The sequence below is a fragment of the Bombina bombina genome, chromosome 4 (genome assembly GCF_027579735.1).
Source record: "Bombina bombina isolate aBomBom1 chromosome 4, aBomBom1.pri, whole genome shotgun sequence".
Lineage (NCBI taxonomy): Eukaryota > Metazoa > Chordata > Amphibia > Anura > Bombinatoridae > Bombina > Bombina bombina.
This window is the reverse complement of record NC_069502.1, coordinates 1,077,582,972-1,077,603,352: the sequence shown is the minus strand read 5'-3', so window position 1 is coordinate 1,077,603,352 and position 20,381 is coordinate 1,077,582,972. Positions and strand designations below refer to the sequence as shown.

The 20,381-nt window shown below is 36.7% G+C and overlaps 1 protein-coding gene across 1 annotated transcript in view; it reads right to left on the bottom strand.

Moving 5' to 3' along the window:
• CALM2 (calmodulin 2) overlaps positions 1-5,655 on the bottom strand; it is a 66,418-nt gene extending 60,763 nt beyond the window's left edge. The window contains exon 1 of the mRNA XM_053712235.1: positions 5,530-5,655. Coding sequence (XP_053568210.1) covers positions 5,530-5,532 — 3 coding nt within the window. The 5' untranslated portion in view covers positions 5,533-5,655. The remainder of the gene's footprint in view (positions 1-5,529) is intronic.
• Between the last annotated feature and the right edge of the window lie 14,726 nt (positions 5,656-20,381).

Genomic DNA, 20,381 nt, shown 5'->3' with positions numbered 1-20,381 from the left:
TGTACGTTACACAACTAAAGATTTTACATAAAAATCCCTAAATGTTCACTGTCCCTTTAAATGAACATGAAATGCAAAATTAAATTTCCATGAAATAAGTTTGCATAAACAAAATGGTTTAAAAATTGGCAAGTATTTTAAAATAATTTTCAAAAATAAGCAAAAAAACTTAAATAGCCATGCTGTCTCAAGCACTTTGCTCCACCCCCTTATCAGTGCTTAGACACAGGCATTGTATTTCAACTGAGTTCACAGCTTCTAGGCATGCTCCAGCAGATAATCCCTATTTACCTTTGTATTCTACCAAAAGCAACAATAGAGAAAAAAAAATGTATATACATACACACTCCATAAAAGGAATGGGGGAAGTTAGAGCTGTACAAATCAGAAACGTAAAAGAAAGGGTTAATGGTGAGGCACTGCAGGATAAATTTGCAGGTAAAGTAATTAAAGTACATATATTTTGTCTCTATCCCAACTTGTTTTAAATCCCTTTAAGAAATAATCTAATTTACTTCTATAATAATTACATCTTTCTCTTGATATGTTGAAAAGCATACTTAGTAGTGAATAGTTGCTCCTGAGTCTACCTATCAGCTAAGCTTGTTTCTGGTCAATGGCTCACCAGATGTATTCAGCTGTGTCCAGGCAGTGAATTGCTGCTCTGGAGCTGGTTATGTGTTGAGTCAATTGGCAGAGGAGACATTACTGATTAAAATGTTTAAGGCACATTGGTTGGGAATGAGAGTAACATTAAGTCATGTGCTCCTCAGCAAACATCACTACAGGAGTAAGAACCTACAATAAGCACTTCGTAACCAACACTAATAAACTGAAGTTCACGTGTATTTAAAAAATTTGATAAGGCTTTAAATGAGTCAGCCAAATGTTGATGTATATAAGTATTATAAGTGTGGCCAAGCCATGGACTCTTCCAACAGGAAGAAACTAGTCCAGGGACTGCTTTCATTTATGTAGAGGGATATTTGGCATGATGGCCAACTTCCTAACACACGGGGACTAATATTTTAGACAGTATGGCATGGATTCTTAGCCTTGCTTTCCTATTAGAGGCCACACGTGCAGAGGGTTGCATGTGACAAATAGGCAGCAAGATGGCCACAACTGTTATATGGAATGTACTCTTATTTTGGCCCATTTCCTTTAATGTTTAAAGTGGTTGTGCTCTCAATTCAAATGTCTACAAAGTGGGTGGATTCACGAGGGAACCTATGTTTCCCATATATCTATCTTAGGCTTTTGAAAAATTATATAAAGAAACCACCAGTGTACAACAGTAATATAGGATTGTTTAAAGGGATAGTGCACTGCAAAACTCAACTTTAATTTGTTCCCAATTACTGGTTTAAAGACCCACTAGAATGTACAATAAAACAAATGCAATAGCACTGAAGTTGCCAGAAAATATTCTGCTGCTCATTTCAAATTCAAAGGTAATCCAAAATGTCCCTATCCCTGCATCATGTGACAGCCATCCAATCAAAATGTATATACATATACTGTACACTTTTGCACATGCTCAGTAGAAGCTGTTGTCTCAGTAAGTGTATATAAAGAAAAATGTGCATATTCTCATAATTTAAGTATACTGAATTTATACTTTTTAAATTTCATGTTTCATCTGAATCATGAAACTATTTTTTTTACTTTAGAGCTCCTTTAATAGCATTCAAATAACAAACTTCAAATTTGAACCAGCCTAAGATTTCAAAAGCCCAACAGGCTTCTTGAGTGTTTATTAAAAATCATGTCACAAATATTCAGAAACATAAGCCCCGTAAAATAACGATCTAATTTAGAAACTAGCTTCCTTATCTTGAGACATTTTATGAAGTTTGCAAAAAATAATAATAAATTAAGTGGGTCACAAACACTGAAATGGTGATACCAAATGTTTAAATTGTGCCTAGAACAAGTTCTCAGTATAATTTATTTTATTTGCAGTCCATATACAATGCTCTCATTGCCTCATGGCTCCCTAGAAGCCAAAGAGCAAATTTTGTTGTCTAGGTTTCCTTCAAACTATAAATTGTCTAAACCACCTACATACTAGACAGTGACACAAGTGCACAATCATGTGAAGCTAGCCCTAAGTGGACACAGTTAAGGGTGAACAATATTGTTTATGAAGCTTGCAAAATGTTTTAACAAAAAGGTAACAATTTTAAAATTCAGTTCATCATTGCTAAAAGTGAACTATGTACACATACCCTCAATGAACCTTATTTAAACCCTTAAAGGGACACAAAAAACCTCATGATTCAGAGAACATGCAATTTTAAGCAACTTTCTGGGTAGCGCTTGCTGATTGGTGGCTACATTTAGACACCAATCACCAGGTGCTATTCAGGGGTTGAACGAAAATATGGGCCGGCTGCTACACTTTACTGCTTTTCAAGTAAAGATAGCAAGAGAATGAAGACAAATTTATAATAGGAGTAAATTAGAAAGTTGCATGCTCTGAATCACGAAAAAGGGTTGTGTCCCTTTAAAGGTACATTAAACTTAATTTAGGTAGAAAATACAATTTTAAACAACTTTCCCATTTACTTTAATTAAATTTGCTTCATTCTCTTGGTATCCTCTGTAAAGAAACAGTAGTGCACTACTTGTTACTCACTAAACACATAGGGTGACCCAATCACAATAGGCATATATATATATATGCAGCCACCAATCAGAAGCTAGCACCCAGGTGTTTTGCTGTCCTGCTTACCACAATAAGCCATTCAAAGGAGAAGGAAGCAAATGAAACAGCAGTAAAATGGACAGATTTAAAGGGACACTGAACCCAGATTTTTTCTTTCATGATTCAGATAGAGCATGAAATTTTAAGCAACTTTCTAATTTACTCCTATGATCAATTTCTTTGTTCTCTTGCTATCTTTATTTGAAAAAGACGACATCTAAGCTTTTTTATTAGTTCAGGACACAGGACAGCACTTTATTGGTGGATGAATTTATCCACTAATCAGCAACAACCCAGGTTGTTCACCAAAAATGGCCCTGCACCTTAACTAATATTCTTGCATTTCAAATAAAGATACCAAGAGAATTAAGAAAATTTTATAATAGGAGTAAATTAGAAAGTTGCTTAAAATTCATGCTCTCTGAATTACGAAAGGTGTCCCTTCAAAGTTGTATCCTCTGTCTGAATCATGAATGTCTAATAACTTAACTGTCCCTTTAAAAAGGAACTTCCTCCTTGAAAAGGGGAGGCATCAGATGCAAAATTATACAAATTTCAAGCACCAGGACTACAATTCTAAATCCGGATCCTTTGTTTTCATTTAGATTCATCTTAGCTTTTCAATATTTTAAATGACAAGTTTCAATCAAACGAACACCTATCAAGGATTTTCTCCAATCACAATATAACAGCAAATTATGTATTTTAGATACAAATGTTTAGCACCTTTAACTGGTGTGATTTACCATAAAATGTTGAACTGTAGCAAAAATGTACTTTTGTTTTCATGCAGCTCAACTGAAAACTGAGCTTATGTAGCAGATCTTGCTAGATTCTGAACCTTAGACCCTAAAACATGTTACAGTAACTGCTTGAAGAATGCAAAATTAATTAGGTCCAATTTAGCAAGTATTCTTTTCTGTAGCCCTGTAACCGGGTACTCAAAACTGAAAATAGAGGGAGAAAAAAGTTTGATGTGCAGTTGGCAATGTTAATACATAATGTGCACAAATATAAATTTGTAATACCCATCTACGTAGTTTGGTTTGAATCTTTTAAACAGCTTTCCAACTCTTCTATTATATAAATGTGCCCACTTTATAAGCAATTTGAGACACCAGCTGCTACTGAGCGTGTGCAAGAATCACATACTATATGTATATGCATTTTGTGATTGGCTGATGGCTGTCATGATGCATTAGGAAGGAAAATGTATCCAACTGACATTTGTAAAAAAAATAAAGCCTCATTTGAAATTAATACTAAGTGAATTTATTTTTTTCTTTATTATGCATGTATTGATTATGATACTGTGATTAGTGGTAATTTAGGTTTATGTTTTCTGCTAGCTGTGCAGATGTCATTCCATTGAAGACGTGCACCTTGCTACTGTGACGGTTTTAGCTACATGTTGGTGCTAACATGATATTTGCCAAGCTTTAAACCAGTGGTACAGCATATACTGGGTACTGACCCTTGCTTCAAATATTGTGCCAACTGCACCAAGTCCAGGGCACATTCCCGCCTGGAAACTGCAGCATAATGCGCCTGGACCCACCCTGATCCTAGGGAGGAGACCAACTGCAATCTCCACAATCTGGGTGCAGAGTTTCCAACTTCAGTACAGAGGGCCACCTCCCAACCAGGCTTGACTAGGAAGGAGGGGCACTATGGCAAACATCCAGGCATGAATATTAGCAGAAATGTAGGCCTTATCAAATGATTGCAAAGCAACTTATCTTACATGCACACAAAACAAGTTATGGATGGTAAATTAATCTACAAAATACAATTTTATTAGCTGATCTCATGCTACCCCCTTGTTGTACAGCAGGGGAAAAGCTGTTAACTGGAGTAGTGAGGCAACTGCTTACTATGCAGGTAAAATACCTTTAACCAGGGCTTGTGGTTTACCACTAGCGAGATAAAAGATGCAGTGGACAAGACGTTATCATTTTTCCCTTTAACGTTTCGAGGTAAGTTCTCTTCAGTGGTTGCCAATAGCGATATAATGAAGTCCCTGCTTAAATAACCAAACATGGAGGATGAGCCATTAAAACAAACCATCTGACAGTTCTCTAGTCATTTACAGACAGGCTATTTCAGATTATGTAATAGCTTCTCCAGTGTTCCCATACAAAGGACTCCGCACTTGTCAGTCAGTGGCAGGGCGTGGGATGGGATCTGAATACAGAAGCCGCCTGTATCAGCAACCATCAATCTGTCATCTTTACAGAGTGGCTACTTTAGTAAAATTACAGGTGCTGGGCGTCACAGTGGGGACTGCATCAACTGTCCTGAGCAAGTGACAAACTACATATATTACACGTGTGCACAGGAAGCAAAGGCTATATAAGGTAATATAATCAGATTAATGCAAATGTCTATTTGGCACCTACACAAAGGCTCAAGCAGCTCATTTACAAGTAGGGAGTAAGAAACAGGTATAATGTAAAATTCATGCTGCAGGACGAACTAATACTCAGGAGCCATAGCATGCTATTACACATATCAAAGCCCCACAAGATTCATTAAGCAACAAGTCTTCAGCTGCACCTTACCCAAAAAAATACAACAGATGTCTTTTCTAATGTGCTAAAACGTCCCAATTCAAAGCTTGGGTTAATATAGAACAAGGCTATGACTGGAGAACCAGCAGTAAAGAGCAGCGCGCAATCCTCAAAGAAAACAAGTGCGTAGCAGCGATAGAGAGAAACCAAGGCATAGCAGACTCAGCTAAGCGTTCGTGTGACGGAGAAGCACACATATATATTAGGCGCGTGCTGACAATCCAGTAACGTCCGCCGGGCGTTACTCACCATTTCCAAGCGATGTTATAGTGGCGAAGCTCCACCAGGTTCCAAAGTAACAACCTAAACCCTGACAGGCTCAAATCGGACTAATTTCTAATCGCCGCCAACCGTTCTACATAAACGCCTCCCTCCACCCTGTACTACTACGCGTTACGCCAACCTCTTGTTACAGCCACGCCTCCTTGCGACTCCGCTATGACACCGCCTCTTTTGTTAAATAGTTCCTTCATTAAGTTCTCACTTAATAGCCATAGAGTAACAAAAACGCATATAAAACAGAATTTGTAGTTATGCCCTTTTTATTAAATTATATTTTAAAGTTAGAAATCACCTTTCACAAACAGTTGCATATACAAAAGAGACCTATTTTTCATTAGCGGATGTACACATTTTTTGCTATTTACTATGATTTGATAAGAAGAGTAGAGTGTTGATTGGTCGGTTGGTACCTGCAATGCGTCACTTGGGCATGCACACTGTGGATTCGCAGCGCTTCATGCGCAGTAACCGCAGATGATAAACGTAGTATAGTACTGTGTGCTGTTAAAGAGAGAGGGGAAGGCTGGGAGTGTTGTGGCGCGCACTTTATCTGGGGCGATCGCTGGTTACTTAGCGACGATCGCATGCTGCAGTCCTATACTTTATATTGCTTTTAACCCCTTGGCTGCCATAAAGATCTACAGCGCATTGCACATGAATGCTTTACAACGAACAAAACTGATTAACATTTCGAACTCGGACTCTGCAATATATAGCGGACTTTACGTTTTTACATTAGATTTTGTAACGCAACTGAAATAACTACATGATAAAAACTCAGCTCACTATAACTTCTTATTTACTTTATAGCAGGTATATACATGTCATTGCTTTGGTTCGCTCAGTAGTCTGGTATATTGGTGTGGCATCTGCTATACTGTACAGGCCATGACAGACACACAAACAGGATCTCTAATTTCCCATCTCTCATTATTATTTCTGCTCTATTTCTCCAACAGTATACGTGCTTGAGTAGGAATAGGATAACTGCCTGGTTCAGACACAATTAGTGAACTGGAGATTCAGAACCAATAATGCATTGATTTTTTTTTGTTTGTTTTCCACTATAAAATTGCAGAAAACCAATAAAGATTTGATAACTAAAACTTAATTATGTATAGATACAAAATATTCACAATGGGATGAGCACATCTAAACTCTAGACACATTATGAGAGTGTCCCAGTGCTTTTTTCTCTTTTAAAGTCTTATTTTGAATGGTGATTTAGTATCAATTACATTTTGCCAACTTTACTGTAGAAAAGCAACTATAGTATTAAAACTAAGTGAAATCTGGAATTACTTATTGACATTTATTTTAAACATCTACTTTTGCATTTTTTCCCCCATAGACAACACATCCAAGAAGTAAAAATACTTTTGTGCAAATAATTATCTGACTGAGCGCAGGCTGCATGCACATATCTGTGACAAAGTGACAGTTTACTCAAAACATTTCTCCCCTTTAAAGGGACATGAAACCCAAATTTTTTCTTTCAGGATTTAGAAAGAGCATACAATTTTAAACAACTTTCTCATTTACTTCTATTATCCAATTTGCTTCATTTTGTTTATATTATTTGGGGAAAAGCATATCTAGATAGGCTCAGTAGCTGCTGATTGGTGGCTGCACATAAATGTCTCGTGTGATTGGTTCACCCATGTTTGTTATTTCTTAAATAAAGGATATCTAAAGAATGAAACAAATGAGATAATAGAAGTAAATTGGAATGGTATTTAAAATTGTATTCTCTACCTGATTCATGAAAGAAATTTTTGGGGTTTAGTGTCCCTTTAATTTGTTCCCAATGATCCACTTTACCTGCTGGAGTGTATTAAATTGTCTACAAGTATTTCCATTACCCTTATATTGGCATTTGAAATAGATTATTTAGCCTGTGGTATCCACACCCATCCTGAAAGTTTCTGGCCTCAAGGCCAAGCTGTGTTAACACAGCCAGTAGAAGAAATTACACTCCCAGTGGGTTATAGAAGGGATAAGGTAATAAAATGTTAATTTTCCATTGTTCTTTCCAAGTATTGGTGTTTGGTTTATGGACAGATATAAGATAAAGAAGCAGGTATATGTACACAATGTGATAAAGTAATGAGATCTGATTATACCTACAAGCCATTTTATTAGGTTGTGGCGTCAAAACACAAAATTAGCTAATTTATATGCACAAATAAACCTTAAGAAAGCAAATCTCAAACATTTTATACTCTGCAGCTGGTAAAAAAAAGTAATTGGAAACACATTAAGGGAAAAACAATTTTACAGTATACTGTCCCTTTAAATGAACTGCTAACACAACATGAATTGCGATCATGATGTCCGGAAAGATTTCTCAAAGATTCACAATAATACAGAACATGTACAGTATTTATAGCTCAATAACTACACATTTGTGACCAAAGATTTGTATTACCAAAAAACAGAAACAAACAATATGCTCAGCTTGGAGGAAACAATTCTAGACTGTCCCTTTAACACTTTAAAGACCAAGAGAGTTTGAATTTTATGTTGCCATCAAGGTGCTGTTAATGTTGTAACAGCCTCTTTGAAGGGCAGTGTACAGCGCAGCTAGGAGCCAATTGTCTCCCTGCATATGTACTTTGAACTGGGCTGTCTTTTCAGTGCACATATCTTTAGACCATCTAGATGTGCATATAAGTCCTTAGAGCTGAGGGTTTAATGTGACGTTTCAGGGGGACCCATCCCTTCCTCAGACAACAAACTTGTTAAAGGGCCACTAAACCCAAAATCTTTCTTTCATGATTCAGATAGAGAACAGAAATTTAAACAACATTACAATTTACTTCCATAATTTATTTTGCTTCATTTTTAAAATATCCTTATTTGAAGAAAAAGCAATGCACATGGTGAGCCAATCACATGATGCTTCTATGTGCAGCAACCAATCAGCAGCTAGTGAGCATATCTAGATATACTTTTCATCAAAGAATATCAAGAGAATAAAACAAATTAGATAATATAAGTAAATTAGAAAGATGTTTAACATTGCATTCTCTTTCTAAATCATAAAAGAAAAAAATGTGGGTGGCATGTCCCTTTAACACATTACCTTTAAAGATATATATTAAAGGGACAGTTAACACAAAAATTGTTATTGTTTAAAAAGATAGATAATGCCTTTACTACCCATTCCCTAGCTTTGCACAACCAACATGGTTATATTAATATACTTTGTAACTTTTAAACTTAAGTCACTAAAGATAGCCCCATGATCACATGCTTTTTATTAGCTTTTCACAACAGGGGAGTTCTAGTTCATGTGAGCCATATAGATAACATTGTGCTTATGCCCGTGGGTTCTAACAGCACTAATTGGCTTAAATGCAAGTTAATAGATAAATAAAAAGTCATGTGATCAGGGGGCTGTCAGAAGATGCTTAGATACAAGGTAATAAAGGAGCTAAAAAGTGTATTAATATAACCATGTTTTCTGTGCAAAACTGGGGAATGGGTAATAAAAGGATTATCTATCTTTTTAAACAATAACATTTTTTGAGTTCACTGTTCCTTTAAATAAAGTAGAAGCTAGTGTTACTGCAACAAGTCAAAAGCAGCACACAAAAAAAAATACTTTGTTGATTTTTTATTTGTCAAAAACAAAAGTAAATCTTACAAATTTATTGTCCTGATACAGAAATCAGTAGCTGAAAGGGGCATTACTGGATCGCTTTAACTAGTGAAAAACTCAATTTGAAGCCTTTTCTGCCTGCAAAAAAATCTGTCCTACCCCAGCCATATCAATGAATCAACTAAATGTTTGTGTCTTGTGCATTCGTCCATTTATTTGTCGAAAGGGGACAATTGTGTAGAGTTTTTAAATTAATGCAAAGAATAGTGCAAAATTAGAGATATTTTTTGCATTTGTCCATATCCAAATGTACAGGTCTAATTGTCTCTTATTGGGCAGACCCAATTATATAAGATGCACATTCTTGAGGTTTATATCCCTAGTTTGCAAATTAATGCTATTATTCCTAACAAAATTACAGATTTAAAAGCTATAATATTTATTTTGTATGCAGATTTTTCTTTTACAATGCAATCCTTAATTGCTGATATAGTCTATGCATATATGAAAAAAATGTAATAAACATCACTAGGTATAATCTACATATAACAAAGCATTTTTTATTTTTACAAAATAAAAAAATACTTCATGACCTCACAGATATCTAAGCAATTACAAGCTGTCGTTGCATACAAATTTGATGGGTTATTCTTATTTTGAGTTCTCAGTCTGAATGATATTCTTGTCTGAGTTCATATGGGTTGTCAACATAACTTAGCAAGTGATTGATACCCTTGCACAAGAGGGGATAGTCTTATGATCTGACCTTTTAGTGACCAGTGTGTATGTGAGTCTGCAACTGCTACTTAAAAATTCATGCAATGAAGAGACTGCAGAAAATGTATGTATATGGTTGCATGCTATTTTACACTCCAGTCCTGTCAAAAGGACTTTTAATGTTTTTGTCAGCAAATATCTACATATTCTCATGATCACTAAACAATTTATAGCACGGGATGTGCAGATGCTTGCAAACATAATACTTGGTCATCTGCCACCAGCAAATTCTGGCTTGCAGTTATCTATTTTTTCTAGTTCCTAAACATAATATCAATAAATTGTTAGCAGAAAGATGAAGTCCACATGCCCTCAAGTCTGTATATATATATATATATATATATATATATATATATACACACACAAGTCTCTATATATACATATACACACACAATATTCAGGTAAGGTAGTATGAATAACTGTGATATAACTGTATATTATATGAGAATGCAGTGCCTTGCTGTTCCAACCACTGCTTCCCATTCAAGGCAATTATCTTGGTTTCCAGAGCAAATCCAGTGACTCTCCTGTTTCTCCCATCATAGTACACATAATATCTGACCACGCCCATGAATCAGCTCCACCCACCAAACATCTCACTGACATGTCTTCTTCACCTCCCAGTCCCAAACGCCTCTGGAATGTTGGAAGGTTTACAGTCCATTTAAAGGGGCAAAAAGTAATTTTGTTCTTTTATCTAAAAATGTATTAACAAAGATAGATAATACCTTTATTACCCATTCCCGAGATTTGCACAACCAACATTGTTATATTAATATACTTTATCACCTTTAAGCCTCTAACTTTCTGCCTGTCTCTAAGCCACTACAGACCACTTCTTATCTCAGTGCATTTTTATAGCTTTTCACAGCAACACACTGCTAGTTCATGTATGCAATATAGATAACATTGTGCTCATCTCTGCAGAGTTATTTATGAGTCAGCACTAATTAGCTAAAATGCAAGTCTGTAAATACCATTGAGATAATGGACTAGTCTGCAGAGGCTTAGAAACAAGGTAATCACAGATGTAAAAAGTATATTAATATAACAATGTTGGTTATGCAAAATTGGGGAATGGGTAATAAAGGGATTATCTATCTTTTTAAACAATAACAATTTTGGAGTAGACTGTCCCTTTAAGCAGGCACTTATACTTGAATACCTGTAACTGTAGCTAGGTCTTCAGTATCCTCAGTGATTTCTGTGTCCCGCAGAGCTGGCTGTATGTGCATGTCAGCAATGATAAATCCCTGTAGCCTGTCTTCTGACAGAATTCAAGCTGAGCTGTAGAAACTCAGATATATTTCTGCATTCTAGTCACATACCTTTTAAGTGGGTCTGTTAGTTACACATTTATTAGACAATACTGATTGGAAAAGGAAAACTCTTTTCATGATATATAATAATTTGAATTAAAATGACAGTCAACACTAAAATTGTTATTGTTAAAAAAAGATAGCTAACACCTTTACTAACAATTCCCCAGCTTTGCACAAACCACATTGTTATGTTAATATACTTTATAACATTTAAACCTTACACTTCTTCCTGTGTGTAAGCCTCTACAAATAGCCTATTATCACATGCTTTTTAATATGTTTTTTTCACAACAGGAGACTGCTAGTTCATGTGAGCCATATAAATAACATTGTGCTCATGCCCATGGGTTCTGCACAACACATCTAAAATGCAAGCCAATAGATAATACATAAAAGTCATGTGATCAGGGGGTTGTCAAAAGAGGCTTAGAGACAAGGTAATCAAAGAGGTTAAAAGTATATTAATATAACCATGTTGACTGTGCAAAACTGGGGAATAGGTAATAAAAGGATTATCTATCTTTTTAAACAATAACATTTTTTGAGTTGACTGTCCCTTTAAAGTGACGTATACACCAATTTTCATATAGCTGCACGTAATAGACACTACTATAAAGAAGAATATGAAGAGAAACTGATCTAAAAATCCAGTATACATTTTTTTTTTAAAAAACGTACTTAGAAGCTCCCAGTCCCAGTTAAGCACTGTTAAAGATGTTAGGCTGGACACCCACTGAAAGGGGCTGGGGGGGAAAAGAAGAGTGAACACTCACCCTTTTCCCCCTTCCCTGCATATGAAAAGACAGATTCCACAAACTGGAGCCAGCAGGAGCATTTAAACGCAAAAATACATCTAACGCTTTGGGGCTTGGTTAGGAGTCTGAAAATCAGTACAATGTTCTTAAAAAATAAGCAAATCTATACATTGTTACAAAACACTCCCAGATGGGCTATATAAATGGATCAGCTACAAAACATTTATGCCAAGAAAAATCTAGTGTACAATGTCCCTTTAAGTTAATTAACCATTTATTATGAAATGTTGCACACCAGTTGTATGATCCACTTAATACCACGTGTTGTCATGGTTAAAGAGATACTAAACCCACTTTTTTTCTTTCCTGATTCAGATAGAGCATGCAATTTTAAGCAACTTTCTAGTTTACTCCTATTATCAATTTTTCTTCGTTCTCTTGCTATCTTTATTTGAAAAGCAGGAATCTAAGCTTAGGAGTCGGCCCGTTTTTTGTTCAGCACCTGGGTAGCGCTAACTGATTGGTGGATAAATGTAGTGCAGACCTGTAGGTCACAGCCTGCTTAGTGTCACAGGATCTTTCAGTGATGTTAGGTCAGTCAGACAAAGTGACATTCGCCCCTTCATACAGTGACACAGCTGAAACTTGTATCCTGGGAAGTCTTTTTTTATTTAAGGGACATTGTACACTTGATTTTTCTTTGCATAAATGTTTTATAGATGATCCATTTATATAGCCCATCTGGGAGTTTGTAACAATCTATAGTTTTGCTTATTTTTTAGTAACATTCAGCTAGATTACGAGTTTTGCGTTATGAGTGAAAAAGCTTCATAACGCTGCTTTTTCACTACCGCTGGTATTACGAGTCTTGCAGGTATATCTGTACCGCACACTTTTTTTGGCCGTAACACAACATAACTACCGCAGCTTTCAAAAAGTCCTTTTTCAATGGGACTTCCACAGCGCTGGTATTACGAGTTTGCCTGTCTGGCCAAAAAGTGAGCGGTACAGCCTATACCGTCAAGATCCGTACCGTAAACTGAAAGTCAGTAGTTATGGCTTTTATGTTACAAAGCTGTACCATAAAACTCATAACTAAAGCGCTAAAAAGTACACTAACACCCATAAACTACCTATTAAACCCTAAACTGAGCCCCCCCGCATCGCAAACACTAAAATAAAATTATTAACCCCCAATCTGCCGCTCCCGACATCGCAACCACCATAATAAACATATTAACCCCTAAACCGCCGCACTCCCGCATCACAAACACTAGTTAAATATTATTAACCCCTAATCTACTGTCCCTAACATCGCCGCAACCTACATTACTGTTATTAACCCCTAATCTGCTGCCCCCAAAATCGCCGCCACTATACTAAAGTTATTAACCCTTAAACCTAACCCTAAGTCTAACCCTAACACCCACTAACTTTAACATAATTAAAATAAATCTAAATAAAAATACTTAAATACATTGTATCTATCTTGGGTTTTATTTTTATTTCACAGGTAAGTTTGTATTTATTTTAACTAGGTAGACTAGTTAGTAAATAGTTATTAACTATTTACTAACTACCTAGCTAAAATAAATACAAACTTACCTGTAAAATAAAACCTAACCTGTCTTATAGTAACACCTAACCTTACAATACAATTAAATCAATTACATTAATTAAATACAATTAACTAAATTACAAAAAATAATAAACACTAAATTACACAAAATAAAAAAAGAAATTATCAGATATTTAAGCTAATTATACCTAATCTAATAGCCCTATCAAAATAAAAAAAGCCCCCACAAAATAAAAAAAACCCTAGCCTAAACTAAACTGCCAATAGCCCTTAAAAGGGCCTTTTGCGGGGCATTGCCCCAAATAAATCAACTCTTTTACCTGTAAAACAAATACAAACAACCCCCCAACAGCAAAACCCACCACCCACACAACCAAACCCCCCAAATAAAATCCTATCTAAAAAAAATAAGCTCCCCATTACCCTGAAAAGGGCACTTGGATGGGCATTGCCCTTAAAAGGGCATTTAGCTCTTTTTCAGCCCAAAACCTAAGCTAAAAATAAAACCCACCCAATAAACCCTTAAAAAAAACCTAACACTATCCCAGAAGATCCACTTACAGTTTTTTTTTTTTTTTTTTCCATCCTCAACGAAGCCGGGAGAAGTCTTCATCCAAGCAGCAGAAGTCCTCAACGAAGCCGGGAGAAGTCTTCAACCAAGCGGGCAGAAGTCCTCAAAGATGCCGGGAGAAGTTTTCCTCCAAGCTGCAAGAAGTGGTTATTTTATAGGTAAGTATTTAGTTTTAAATAGGAATTATTTAGGTATTAATAGTAATTTTTATTTAGATTTATTTTAATTATGTTAAAGTTAGTAGGTGTTAGGGTTAGGGTTAGACTTAGGGCTAGGTTTAGGGGTTAATAACTTTAGTATAGTGGCGGCGATGTCGGGGGCGGCAGATTAGGGGTTAATAACTGTAATGTAGGTGGTGGCGACATTGGGGGCGGCAGATTAGGGTTTAATAAGTGTAGGTAGGTGGCGGCGGTGGCGGGGGCGGCAGATTAGGGGTTAATAAGTGTAATATAGGTGTCGGCGGTGTCAGGGGCGGCAGATTAGGGGTTAATAAGTGTAATGTAGGTGTTGGGTGCGGCAGATTAGGGGTTAATAAGTATAATGTAGGTGTCGGCGATGTCGGGGCAGTAGATTAGGGGTTAATAAGTGTAATGTGGGTGTCGCGATGTTGGGGGCAGCAGATTAGGGGTGTTTAGACTCAGGGTTTATGTTAGGGTGTTAGGTGTAAACATAAATTTTCTTTCCCCATAGGAATCAATGGGGCTGCGTTACGGAGCTTTACGCTTCTTTATTGCAGGTGTTAGGCTTTTTTTTAGCCGGCTCTTGCCATTGATTTCTATGGGGAAATCGTGCACAAGCACGTAAAACCAGCTCAAAGCAGCGCTGGTATTTGGGTGCGGTATGGAGCTCAATTTTGATCAACGCTGACATATTGCCTGCTAACGCCGGGTTTTTGCAAATCTGTAATAGCAGCGCTATAGGGAGGTGAGGGGTGGAAATAACTTGCAAGTTAGCACCGAGCCGCTCATAACGCAAAACTCGTAATCAAGCCCCAAAGAATCATATAAAACACATAAGTATGATGCGCAGAGTTTAGTATTTTTAGATCTTGAGATATTAATTAAGAATAAAGAAATTTACACAAAAACACACTTCTAAAATATATATGCAAACAACTATATTCATAAGGATAGCTGCCACCTATTAAGGTAGAAGAACAATATACCTAAAGGTCAGACTCTTAGAATAAGGAAAAACTGCACAAGAATTACAGACTACGAGGAACAAATGAGACTTATTGAACAGAGATTCTCTGAAAGGGGATATGAAAATACTTTAATAGAAGAAGCAGTAGATAGAGCTAGGAAACAGATAGAAAAGATCTAATTCAACCAAAACACAAGGTCGTACACACACAAGAAGATTTCATAAATACATCTTTTGTGACCACTTACAATAAAGACCACAAAATTACTAATAAAACACTAAGGAAACATTGGCACTTGCTAAAGGGGGATCCCATAATAGGCGACAAAATCAACCCATACCCTAGGTGGTCTATAAATAGGCCAGATGTACTTATATGGAATATTCTGAAAGAATTAAGGAATATGAAAACATCCCATATAAGACAATCTATCATAGCCTAATGGTTTCATCTACTGTCTGTAATGTTCTTTTCTACTTATTCCTTTTTTTCCTATATACTAAGCCTATTGGACTGGTATACATAGCTAATATTATCCATCTTACTTTATGTATCTATGCAACATCATAATATATTGGTCTATCCATGCACATAAGTAAACGGCCCTCCACTAGCAATAGATAGTCCTTACCTGTACAACATTAGTTCTTATATTATATAGCCTTGAAATTAATTACTTTGAGTCTTTCTCTTTTAAAAATATCAGCTTTTTAAACATCATCTTTTAACATCTTCTTTTTAAATATCATCTTTTTAATAATAATTTTTAATAAATAGATATATTTTAAATATATGTTCTGAAATATTGTAATATGAATTATAGTGTGGCAGTTAGAAATTGTATGCATTATTTACTGAAAATCCTGTGCATTATTCCTAGAAAATTGGAAATACGTATTCCACATTAACCAAAAAATCACCTTTAGAATTAAAAAAATTCTGGAAGATGACATCACCCAAGAAAGACCTATCAGAACGATCTTTACCAAATAAAAAGTCCTACATTGGATACAGCATTCAGATCTTGATAAAGCCTATATGGCGAAACGCGTTGATCTGTCAGTGCTGTGTTTCACCAAAATGAATCCTTTTAAGAAGCAAGTTCAACTGTTCAATTTCAAAATTCGACCCAGCCGGCTGGGACCCAATCAGAACACAAGGTGCTAACACGTGACTAGCTCCCTACATGTGAGGAGGACGCTGAAGTGAATGGATAGTAAGCGGACTAGCTGTGAGAACAGTTTGTTACGCTTCCACAATAATCCCAGTGCAGCCGATCCTGATAGCATGAGAAGCTTGGGATTAACATTGTTGACGTGTGGCTTGTGTGAAACCACGGACTGTTTCAAGATTCTGGCATTTTGGGATATCATTTAATCTACATATCAATATATGAACTGTAGCACTCACTTATATCGAGTGTAGCTTTAAAGACTTTTATTTCTGGTAGACTGCATATTATGAACATTCTCCCTTTGGTGGTAATCTGGATACCAAAGGGATGCGGTGTTTCAGGAGAAGAAGGTATTTGTAAAATCCAGTGCAATGTAAACTTTCATGAATGAAAGTGCTCCTGTTTTTAATAGCTTTTTTAAAAAACGGGCACTTAATCATGAAAGTTGACATTCACTTTAAACGAACAGCACACTTTGAGATTTGTATATAAAATATTTTATTATGAGTATTGAAACAACTTTGCAATATACTTTCATTATCTATTTCGTCCACTTTTCATGTAATTTAGCTCTGAGAAATTAGCAATTTTTAATTCTCAGAAGTTGAAATGCACCCTGCTGACTCCTTAAGGCCAGCTGCTACATATGTGTCCCCAACTGGCTTTATCAAATAACAATCAACATAATCTCCTCTGCCTGGGTCTTTGGTTTGGTTTATGTGTACTAAAGTGCAAATAATGGTCTATATTTATTTAAAACAGCAACTATTACCTTGTGTTGTTTACACTTGGCCCCACCCCCTCTCCAAGCTGTCCCATTTTACAGATGTAAATAAATAAATATTCAGACTATTCAGAAATCCAACTTTTTTTCCGGTCCCAAGTAAGTTGGATGTCTGCACTGCGATGAATGAAAGAAACCTCTGTTTAAAATTATATTTATTGTCCCTTTAACCTGTGTGTTAGAGTGCAGATATTGTAAATATTGTATTGGTGCTAATATATCTTCCTGAAATCAAGTGAATGCTATTGATCTACAAGATTTTAAAGCTCTTGGTTAATTAACATTGGTTTTAGATATTATCTCTTAGTTAGCTTAAGAGGTAATAGCTAAGTCAGCTACTATTATACTATTTATTCACTTTAGTAAATACAGTAGATCTGCATAATCAACAAATGCATGATAAAAAGACAATGCAATAGCACTTAGTCTAAACTTCAAATGAGTAGTAGATTTTTTTCTGACAAATTTCAGTTATGTCTATTTCAACTCCTCTTGTATCATGTGACAGCCACGAGCCATGCAAAATAATTTGACGTTTTAGTGGTGCTTCTTAGCCAATACAGACTGACATCAGGTCGATAATATATAGAGGGAAGTGCAAAAGAAGCTGGGTGAGACACCAAGAGACCCAATGGGAATAAAACCAGTTGTAAACTATCAAATCCTCACTTGCAGATATAAAGCGTATCATATAGGCACAAATGACAAGCCAATTACCAACTACAGCCGCTCGCTCTGCTCAAAGCACTACTGTAAGGGAAAACAAGCCACAAACTTAACCTAGTGCAGCTTACGGTAGATGTCAGCATGTTGGGTAAAAAGAGGCTAAGTCCAGTAAATCACGAACATCATCATAGCCACAGCGTCACGTAGTGATGTCGCGAATAGTTCTCCAGCGAATAGTTCCCGGCGAACATAGCATGTTCGCGTTCGCCTCGGCGGGTGAACATATGCGATGTTCGATCCGCCCCCTATTTGTCATCATTGAGTAAACTTTGACCCTGTACCTCTCAGTCAGAATACACATTACAGCCAATCAGCAGCAGACCCTCCCTCCCAGACCCTCCCACCTCCTGGACAGCATCCATTTTAGATTCATTTGGAAGCTTCATTCTTAGTGAGAGGAGGGACAGTGTAGCTGCTGCTGATTTAATAGGGAAATCGATAGCTAGGCTAGTGTATTCAGTGTCCACTACAGTCCTGAAGGACTCATCTGATCTCTGCTGTAAGGACAGCACCCCAAAAAGCCATTTTTAGGGCTAGAACATCAGTCTGCTTTTTTTTTTTCCTGTGTAATCTAATTGCAGTTGCCTGCCTGCCAGCGTGTGTGTCAGGCTCACAGCGTATACTGTGCCCACTTGCCCAGTGCCACCACTCATATCTGGTGTAACAGTAGTGTACATTTAAAAAAAAAAATTTGACTGTGAAATAATAGCAGACAGCTGCCAGTACCCAAGATGGCCACCAATAAGGCAGATGGGGAGGGTTAGAGAGCTGTTTTGGGGGGGATCAGGGAGGTTGGGGACTAAGGGGGGATGCTACACCACAGCATATGTAAATATGCTAAAAAAATAAAACAATTTAAAAACCTTTTACTTTAGTTACTGGCGGGGACAATTGTGGGGTGGGGGAGGGAAGGGAGCTGTTTGGGAGGGATCAGGGGGACTGATGTGTCAGGTGGGAGGCTGATCTCTACACCAGTGTTCCCTCTAAGGACAGTTTTGTGTGCAACCCAGCAGTGAAACAGTTAAAGGGACAGTCAACCATAGAATTGTTATTGTTTTAAAAGATAGATAATCCCTTTATTACTCATTCCCCAGTTTTGCATAACCAACACAGTTATATTAATGTACTTTTTACCTTTGTGATTACCTTGTATCTAGGAACCTTCTTCCAGCCCCCTGATCACATGACTGGGACTGTTTATTATCTATTGTCTTAAATTTAGCATTGTATTGTGCTAAATCTTAAATAACTTTCTGTGCCTGAACACAGTGTTATCTATATGGCCCACGTGTACTTTCTGTCTCTTTGTGTTGAAAAGAGATTTAATAAGCATGTGATAAGAGGCAGCCCTCAAAGGCTTAGAAATTAGCATATGAGCCTACCTATGTTTAATTTACACTAAGAATACCAAGAGAAAAAAGCAAATTTGATGATAAAAGTAAATTGGAAAGTCAATTAAAATTAAAAGTCCTATCTGAATAATGAAAGTTTAATTTATACTTGACTGTCCCTTTAACAAGAGAACCATACCTTACCATCTGCATTGTGCAGTGTTTGCTAATTGCAGGGTGTGGTTACCTAATTAACTGTTTCACTGCTGGGCCGCACACAAAACTGGCCTTAGAGGGAACACTGCTCTACACTAAAGCTAAAATTAACCCTGCAAGCTCCCTACAAACTACCTAATTAACCCCTTCACTGCTAGCCATAATACACGTGTGATGCACAGCAGCATTTAGCGGTCTTCTAATTACCAGAAAGCAACGCCAAAGTCATATATGTCTGCTATTTCTGAACAAAGGGGATCCCAGAGAAGCATTTACAACCATTTGTGCCATAATTGCACAAGCTGTTTGTAAATAATGTCAGTGAGAAACCTAAAATTGCGAAAAAATGTAAGTTTTTTTTAAATTTGATCGCATTTGGCGGTGAAATGGTGGCATTAAATATACCAAAATGGGCCTAGATCAATACTTTGGGTTGTCTACTACACTACACTTAAGCTAAAATTAACTCTACAAGCTGCCTACATGCTCCCTAATTAACCCCTTCACTGCTGGGCATAAAACACGTGTGGTGCGCAGTGGCATTTAGCAGCCTTCTAATTACCAAAAAGCAATGCCAAAGCCATATAAGTCTGCTATAATGGCATGTCTGGCACACAGTGTTGGGGCAAGGGTCCATCTGACCACTGATACCTGGTCTGCAAAGCATGGTCAGGGCAGGTATATCACCTACACTGCGCACTGTGAAGCGGGCGTAACCCTTACACTACCTGATCGATACAACATCATACCTGATGTTTTAAAGCACGTTATTCCAAACAATTTAGGAATGTTAAGTGATTTATGCCCTTTATGGATTAAAACCAGACTCTGCA